The following is a 9,523-nucleotide window of genomic DNA, read 5'->3' as shown; positions in this document are numbered from 1 at the left end:
TATGAGACAGTGTGATTAAGGTGTTGAATTAGGATTGGAGAATTGCAGGTTCTAATCCAGTTTGAGCCACAGATGAGTTTGGACTTGCATACAGCTTGACCTACCTCACAGGTGTGTTTTGTAGGGAAAAAGAGGTGGGAACACCTAGAACATTTAAATGAAAGATGGGCTATAACTAAGAGAGAAAGAATGAATATTGAGACAGGAGGTGTAAAGGCACTAAAGCTTATTTTGGAGAAATGTTCTTTTAGTAAAGGAACCAATATGCATATACCATCCAATAGCAAATTATTTGAGCATAAAGTAATTATGAGTCATTATTTAAAATTCCATTGACAATGCTGAAACATTAGTACTGGAAAGTAAAGTTAAACATTGATGGTAATTATTGTTAAGCCATCAAGTGAGATTAAAGTTGCATTTTATCTAATGTTTGGCTCAGAAGCTAGTAAAAAATTGTAGCTACTGTTACAATTATAACCATTTTTGATGCTCTTTGTATTGCCTCCTGTCCCCTATTTGCTTATAAAGCATTAATAACAAACAGTATTTTATGCTGTTCAAAAACGTTAATATGAACAATTTAATTTGCAACTCACAAACATTTCCTGTGCTGACATGGTTATGCTATAAGTAATCCATGCATATCTGTGAGTTAATAAAACTGTAAAGCTTAGCAGTTCTGCTGTGTATGCTTGCAGCTAATCAAAATGCATGAAGTACCTTCTGGCCCATTGTGCCCTGGGTAGCCAGAAATTGGAATTTAAAAAACAGCCTTATAAATAAATTGATAGTAGAATATAAAGTTTGTTTCATAATGAATAAAATTGAACTTCACAAAATTAAAGCAGAGTTAGTACACTAGTTGATGAGCTAAGCAGATCTCTGAGTTAATTCCTGAACTTTCTAGATCTGGTACTGCTTCCTGATTGTTTTATATTCATGGGCTTAGCAATTTATATGGTAACAAAATTTATCCAGAATAAATTTATTTGGCATCAAAGCCAACACGGAGATGGAATTGCTTCCAAACCTGTACAATTTGTGTTGTTTTTAGCAAAATATACTTTAAATATACTTTAAAATATCAATTTAAATCAGATATGTGTACTTGTTCATTAATAAATTGTTAAAATAGAATCAAATGATACTGTAGTATAGAAAAGGCTTTGTTTCATAGTTCTTGAAGAAATCTATTTTAAAAGGCAGACAGTAGTTCCATCGTATTTATTCAAGTGTATAAGTTTAAGTATAAATGAAACAGGAGGTTCTTTCACCAACCAGACCCTAAGCTATTTTGGAACTGCAAAAACATTTTTTTTTAATCAGGAAGGCTTTTTCTATCAAGTATTCAGTGTAGATCTTCTCTTTTGATGATGGATGATTCATATTCTGAATCAGTAGCTTCGGTGCCATATTTTGCATTTCTGGATTTTCTTTAAGAACTGTCTAAAAATACATTTCAATTGTCTAGTCATTACATAAATAATACATGGATAGCTATTACCTGGTTAGCTAGCTCAGGAATGCTCTGCAGGATCCTTGCTGCCATCATCTGGGAAATCCAGGATCATCAACATCAGATCAGAAAGCTTGTCCAGAATGCACATTTCTTCTTTCAAGGGAGCCTATAACATGTTTCTAGAATACATTAAATCCCAACTGTTAAGTTTGATTTTATACTGTTCATCTAATTTAATTTCAATTGATTTATCCTCATCCAGACATTCAAGAGAGCGCTCTATACTTTTTATGTTTGGAATAAGTATGGATTTTTTTCTTCCAGGAAGAGTTTTGATGGGTTTTTTTTCCTGCTATTCAATTGAACCCAGTTCTCAGAAACCACCTGGACAAGTCCCTGTTGGCGAGGTTTTTCAGAAGTGGTTTTCCATTGCTTGCTTCCTAGGGCTGAGAGAAAATGATTAGCCTAAGGTCACCTTGCTGCTTTTGTGCCTAAAACAGAACTAGAACTCATGATCTCCCAGTTTCTAATCTGATGTTTTAACCACTATTCTAAATGTACTGTCTTCAACAGTATATTGGATTTTTAATACTTTGCAACATGGTAGATAATTTACATTGACATTGGTATAAAAATAGAACTGAAACAATACTTATACTAATGTAATTCAGATTTAGATAACTTTTGTTCTGAACAACCAAAACATGAATTTTGATGTCTATTTAACAGATTTATAAGACCATCAAAGTCAAAGAGCCTTGGTGGAGCAGTGGGCTAATGCCTCCTTAAGTAACACCAGCTGCCTGCAATTAGTGCAGGTTCGAGTCCCACCAGGCTCAAGGTTGACTCAGCCTTCCATCCTTCCGAGGTAGGTAAAATGAGGACCCAGGTTGTTGGGGGCAATTAAGCTGACTTTGTAATAATGCTGCTTGGGGGGGGGGGGCGAAAGCCCTAATAAGCAGGCATATACATAGAATGAAGGCTATTGCTAAGCACATTGATTTGTGCTTTAGATTATAAGCCGCCCTGAGTCTTCGGAGAAGGGCGGGATATAAATGGGATTAAAAAAAAAGTGACTATGAATGATGTACATCAGAAACAAACAATAAAAGAAAATAACCAAAGTGTTTAAAAAGAAGTTGCTCTTCCATTTGTCTGTATGGTATTTTTAGCAACTTCAATGTACATCTAGTTGTTCTCTGGGACAGTCAGATTGCATAACTAATAATAATATATTTGAAAATAAGTAGTACCCTAGAGTAGCTGTAATATATGGACATTTTATGTATTGAAACTTTTCAGATAGGAAAATTTTATGTGTATTTATAATTTAAACAAATTATACCTTTTGTGTGCAGCTTGGCAAAAGAAAAGGTTATGTATGAAAAAGAAGCAAAACAACAAGAAGAAAAGATTGAAAAGATGAAAGCTGAAGATAGTGATAACTATGCAATTAAAAAGCAGGTAAAGCTCATGAGTACTTCTACTAATTTTTATGTTTCCAAGTTCCCATGGAAAAGAGTTACATTTTCTCTCATTTGCTTACAACTCAGAATGTATATTTTGACTTTGGATATAAACATTATAGCAAATGCAGATGGCCACAGGATGTATCATTGTAAATAATTGCCACTGTCTTCCATGTGGTCATATGACTGCATGTCATGTGGATCAGCTGTACAACTGATAGTTGCATTCTGTTGGTAATGTAACTGCGATTCATGATGATTTTTGCCATTTTCAGGCATTTTCTGCTACTTTCCAGCAAAATGCCATTCAAATGAATGGGTTCACTTAATGACCACTTCATAAAAGGCTGAAAAATTATTTCCAGTCATAGGGATGCCTCAACCTATGACCTTGATTCCAGAACTGAATTACACTTGAAGGTCGAGAACTTCCTGTGTTAAACTGCAACAATACTTTTCAGTAACAAGCAGAGATATCTAGAAAGCAATACTCTGAATTGGGAGTTCAGAATCAGAAAATGTTGCCTTTCCCACAAATTCTTCGTGATGTGGGAACCACTCTTCCTTGAATATACTGTTTGTTGGTTCAGTAGTTTTTGTACAATAAGGCATTATGTATTAACTAAACAACTGTGCTCCATTGGTTTGTCATTTCAAAGATATTTCCTTACCTAAACAAAGAAACAGAATGACCATGGGTGGGGGAAAAAGCAGTGAGAGCAAGAGCAACTTCTTCTGCCTTCCCTATTGCATTTCCATGAGGGAAGCTGGCAGAGAGCATCAGAAATCTTCCTCCCTCCCTTGATTTCCTGCCTTTACTAGGCTTGTAGTAAGCTTGCAGAGAGAAAGTCATTGGGAAGCGAGCAGGAAGTTGCAGCTCCAAAACTAGCAAGCAGGTAAGGGCTGCTGCTTGGTGGGCAAGGGAGCAAAGGGGTGCGTTGGGGGGCAGCATTTGTATAGGGGAGGTGTAAGATGTGCTATGTGGGTTGGGAAGGATGTGTGGAAGAGATGCTACATGGATAGCTAGGACATGCAGAGGGGTGTGTGCAGGTAGGGAAGGGTGTCTGGGTGTGTCTTGGGAATATGTGAGACATGCCATGTAGGTCAGGGACATTGCAAGGAGGGAGGCATGGGTCAGGAAGGTTGGCAAGAAGTGCCATGTGGACAGGGAAGGCCTCTGGGGAGAGTCAGGAAGAGTGCATAGTGCCCAAGAGGTGCCGTGTGGGTTGGGGAAAATACGTGGAGTGTGTCGATTAAGGAGACGGGGGATGCCCCAAAAGTGCCACGTAGGTTAGGGAAGGCGTGCAAAGGGACAGCAGGATTTGAGGGACGGGGGCAGCATGAGTCAGGAAAGATTTGCTGGGGTTCCTTCTTCCTTGTCCCCCCCATTTCCCTTCCCAGCAGGCAGCTAAGTGGCTGCTTCTGGGTGGCGGAGGGAGCGAAGCATTGTAAGACTCGCTAGGAAACTGTCACTGTTGAAAATGAAGATCACATGGCTGCAGTAGCACTGAAGCAGCCGCAACTTTCCCAAATGACATTTCCGCGGGAGTCATGGGTCCCAAATTATGACATACTTTGAATATAGTTGTTTAACAACCACAATTGGGAGCTGCAGATCAGCCAATAAGCAACATGGTTCTTAAGTGAAATATTACATGATCTTAACAAGCTTACAACTTCACTTCCATCATGGTCATTAACCAGATCATCTGGGGTTGTTAAGTGAAATATCATATGACTGTGCTTTGTAATTTTACTTCTGGTTTCTTCATTAAGTCTGCTTGTCAGAAGCAGTTGTGAAGCATACAAATGGTGATCAGCTCAGCATGGTGACTGGTGGTGCTGCAACAGTCTTAAAGAGCAAGGACTGGTGATAAAATTACTTTTCAGTGTTTTGTACCATTGAAGGGTTACTAAACAGTTACTATGTTAAGGATTAGCTGTAATCCACATTCAGTAGCAAAAAGTACAACTAAGAAATTATTATTATTATCAATAGTGCTCTATAGGAAGGGAAAAGCAACAATGCAAATTCCAAGTTAGAATTTCTATAATTGGAATATACCATTGGATATTCCTTTAGTGCACTCTGAACTTTGCAAAAAGTGAAATATATTATGCTGCCTATATGCCAACTTTATCTAGGAATTTTTTCACAATTATATATAGTCGTATATACTGAACCCTATTTATAGTTCTACAAATTACTATTGCTGTTGGAATCCTCATGCTTAGTAGATTTGCTAATTGATTTTCATTTCTAGCCACGTTATAGACAGATCTGTTTTTACACATCCTTTCAGCTCATGAATTTGAGAGCTGAAAATTCTCCATTTTTTTTTTTAAAAGGATGGTATTATGGACAATTACAACATTGTCTTCTGGAGATATATACAAGATGTTCAAATGCACTGGAGTGCCAGATCAGTAATTTCTCACAAAAAGCATGGTGAGAATAATCTTTCTCCCAAAACAAAATCCAAGGATGAGTAATAACTTTTTTATGCATGAAAAGCATCAAAAATATGAGCCTGCTGGTCTTTGCTTTTCATTTTTCTTTACCTTTTTCTCAGTCAGAACCTCCTGCAGTGAGCATTCCATGTGATCAATAACTCAATAACTTTTTTCATGCAGTAATTATCTCTGTGCGGTATTATCTGAACACTGTTTTTATTTATTACCCAAAAGATGTAGGAGATATTTATATAACCAGCTGATCCCATTTTGGACGAAGCTGTTTCTAACCACAAGGGAAATAGTTTATATCAAATAGTATTTTAAATAACTATTTCATAGAAAGCTTTCTAATAGCTTTTGCTTGAATGTAGAAGTAATATTAAATACTCTTTCTTTAATAAAATAGTTTATGCATATGAATATATACATCAATGTGATGTCTGATTTTAAGCAACTAATATCAAAATGGAAAGTTATCTTATTTGAAGAACGACTTCATTTTTTTAGACTGAGATCTTGCAAGAATCTCGAATGATGATTCCTGATTGCCAACGCCGACTAGCAGCTGCACATTCTGACCTTGTTCAACTGTTGGTAAGTATGGAAGAATAATTTTTCTATAGGACTGGCGGCTGAACTTACATTAGTTTATACATCTTCTGTTTTGATATATCACCAAACGGTTAATGTGCATATCTCATTATTTCCAGTTCTTCAAGCACATTAAAAATATGAATATTTATGGAAAAAGTATTGTTCTTCAGACTTATTGTGTTAAAATGGCCAACCCAAAAATAGTCTTCCTCTCCCCAAAAAACCTCCCTCTGATTTTCAGTGACTTAAGAATTTCCATTGCAATCAATTAATGCTTGATCCCAAATTTTAATTAGATAATGTTTAAATTGAAATAGGGTTGATATAAAATGTGTGAAATGCAGTAGTAAGGTAAGCAGGTTGATATTCTAAGCTTGAAGATGGTGTGAAGATGTAGCGGTGGTTGGAGAGAAAATTATATATGGGTATTTGGATAAAAGAGAAACAAAAGCATAGTCACTGAGCATAATTCCTCTACCATTCTTAAATGTGAGCTCCAGACAACCCTGTATTTAAGTTAGTCTTTAAAAGAAATATCAACTTAAATATTTGCACTATCAACTCTTTTGAAAATTGCCACAGGCCTACGTTTCAGAATGACTGCCCTAAGTTGTTGGAAGCTACTAGATCCAATCCATTAACAAATATATAGCCTGATTCTATGTTTTCCCCTTCAACTCTATTTCTGAGTTGTAAGCTAAAGGAAATTTTCTAACCCAGCATTCACTATTAGAAATTGTCAGTTTTAAGAAACATTTCTTGAGCTGTGGCCCATAGGACCATTATTTTAGATCATTTCTAGAAACACTTTTCTGTATCTATATTCTCTTTAAACTTGGCAACTTTTTTCTTTTTCTTTCTTCAATCAGAGCAAAAAATCCATATTTTGGGGGCATAAGTAACAACAATTTACAAAAGATAATTTATAAATAAGACTTAAATTTATTGCAGGAATTAGTCTTTTTGGACCAGTATATTATTTGCTCACTTAAAAGTATTTCTCTCATATTTTTTATGCAAGATACCAAATGAGCTCCACGGTAGCTTAGCCATATGAAAGCACAAATATATGGTGTTTATCCAAGAAGTTATTTAATACAGTGTAACTATTGTGGCCTTTGTGATTTGTTATATTTATATTTTTATGTAGATTACAGTACTCAAAGGCTTAATGTCATTTAAAGCATTAGTCACAAAATATAAGTTTTTACAAACAAATATAATAGAACCATAGCCAAAACAGAAAATAGAACTAATAGATCATTGGATGAAACTGAATACAAGTTAATAAGAATACAAGCACATTGGTAACACCAAAGGTATATATCTTGTTTAGCATCCTGTTTTGACAGACAATCAGATGTTGCCAAGCCTGGAGACAACACAATTAAATCCACCCAAGTTCAGTCCCTTATTTGCTTTCAGCTAATGAGCAAAGTCTTGTCAAATGAAAGCTATAACCTTCTAACCTATAGAAGCTTCTTGGATGACAAGCGAAACGTCTTTAAAGAAGAATAAAAGTCCAGTTTCCTCTCGAAAAAAGCACCTTTGGGATAACTATGACCTGGATGACTGAGAATCTCCATAGACGATAGGAGAAGAGGTTCAGGATAGCCTCGCCCTAGAATCTTTCAGCTTCTTGGATGAGAAGCGAAATGTCTGCAAAGAAAAACAAGAAAGTACAATTGCCTCATGAAAAAAGCACCTATCCCCCATCCAGTTTCAGATTGTGTAGTTTTTTAATACAGGCCTCTCTCTGGTAAATACCCCCCAGTACTTCTTCAGGTGCACATTTCATCATGAATGTCTTTGGGAAGCCTTCATGTAGGACAGGGGTGTCAAACTGCCAGCCCGCGGGCCAGACATGTCACCAGGAAACCACGCCACCCCATTGCCGGCAATGGGGAAAAAGCTCCAATATGTTACTCAATGTCATGTGACGTCGCAAGTTTGACATGTCTGATGTAGAACATAAAAGTATTGCTTTCTCCTGCTGCTTTTTCCCCAAAATTGATGTTCATAAATATGTTGGTTATTGTCCAAGAGATAATCTCATCACAGCTAATGTCATTAATGTTATCTAATCTTGATGGGGTGTATTAGATTGATTGTCATTATCTTGTTGGTACAAAATGCAGCAGCCCACATGATTTTGTGCAGACCTCGGTGTACACATGTGGCACCTCTCCTGCAGGAGCTGAATTGGTTGCCAATTTGTTTCCAGGTGCAATTCAAGGTTCTGAGTTGTCATCTTTAAAGCCCTTCATGACTTGGGACCAGGTTATCTGAGGGACCATCTCTTGCCGGTCACATCTACCCAACCCAGTAGAGTGGGGAGGCAAGGAATGTTGCATTGTCCCATCCCCTATGGAGATGTATCTGGTGGGACCCAGAATAGGGACTTCTCCGTGGTGGCTCCCTTTCTCTGGAACGTCATTCCCTCAGAGATTAGACTGGCCCCCACTTTAGCTCTTTTCTGGAAGGCTCTGAAGACCTGGTTCTGCCAGTGGGCCTGGGGAGCCCAGAGCCCAGCAAATGGCTAGTTTAATGTGTGTTGTCATTAGGGTGGGGGTGGGGAGTTATTATATTTTATTTTTCTTGTTATTTTATTTTTATAGGGTGTTTTTCTATTGATGTAAGCCGCCTTGAGTCACCATGTGCAAGCAGGCAGCAATACAATTTTTTAAAATAAAATAAAAAAATCTTTCACAATTTATACTGTGCATGAAAAAACATTTTTGTCGTCTTACATTTGGATTTAAATCACCAGATGATAAGTCTGGACTTTGGTGGAACACCATCTGAAATACCAGACAGTACTGCTTTAAATTATAACAAGGTCCCACAATTCTTGTCCTAGCCAAATAACTCTATGATCCCATTGTTTATTATTCCTAATGCCACTGATACTAACAACAACAATTTAAGCATTATAGGATGTTGTTTCTACATGTTGGAGGCAAAGTTTTGAAAATATTTAGAAGTTTTTATTTACTTTCAGGAAAATGAAAAAGAGTTGGAAGAAGCTGAAGAATATAAAGATGCACAATCAGTACTGGAATCGATAAAGTTAGAAGCCTAGACTGATTTTTCACTACTTAATGGATATTCTTCAATGTTGGGTCCGTTGCTACTTTTTAGTCATTGCTGTATATCTGTTCTAGTAGTAATAAAAATGACAGTGTACTAAAATTGTATTTTATGCCATTACAAATTATTTAGTCCTTTTTATTTAATTTTTTGGGAAAAGCATTTTATTGAAAGTTGTATAACATACAAGGTAAAAATAAAAACTAAAAGCAAAACAAAAGAGCATTTTTCTAATTATTTTTAGCACAAATAATATATCCAGGATTGAATCAGGTATCAACTGTATTCTCTGCCTCAAATAATGAGTACTGTTTCTGATTCTCATTTGCACATAATTTTCAGGAATTTACTAATATCCAGAATCCAAGGTTTTTATCCATTGAAGACAATGATGGGCAACGTGCTTCAGTAGCTTTCCCTCAATGTAGCTGGTAACAAGAAATAGAAAGAT

The 9,523-nt window shown here is 36.4% G+C and overlaps 1 protein-coding gene across 2 annotated transcripts in view; it reads left to right on the top strand.

Annotated features, from left to right (window-relative positions):
* TBCA (tubulin folding cofactor A) overlaps nucleotides 1–9,292 on the top strand; it is a 31,372-nt gene extending 22,080 nt beyond the window's left edge. For both annotated transcript variants that reach the window (XM_083354750.1, XM_083354749.1), the window contains exons 2-4: nucleotides 2,821–2,926; nucleotides 5,896–5,982; nucleotides 8,984–9,292. In XM_083354750.1, the coding sequence (XP_083210876.1) occupies nucleotides 2,821–2,926; nucleotides 5,896–5,982; nucleotides 8,984–9,064 (274 nt within the window). In that variant the 3' untranslated portion in view covers nucleotides 9,065–9,292. The remainder of the gene's footprint in view (nucleotides 1–2,820; nucleotides 2,927–5,895; nucleotides 5,983–8,983) is intronic.
* Nucleotides 9,293–9,523: the final 231 nt, after the last annotated feature.

The sequence above is a fragment of the Vipera ursinii genome (assembly GCF_947247035.1).
Source record: "Vipera ursinii genome assembly, chromosome: 2".
In the NCBI taxonomy this organism is placed as follows: Eukaryota; Metazoa; Chordata; class Lepidosauria; order Squamata; family Viperidae; genus Vipera; species Vipera ursinii.
The sequence above is the reverse complement of the archived record's forward strand: the minus strand, read 5'-3'. Positions and strand labels throughout refer to the sequence as shown.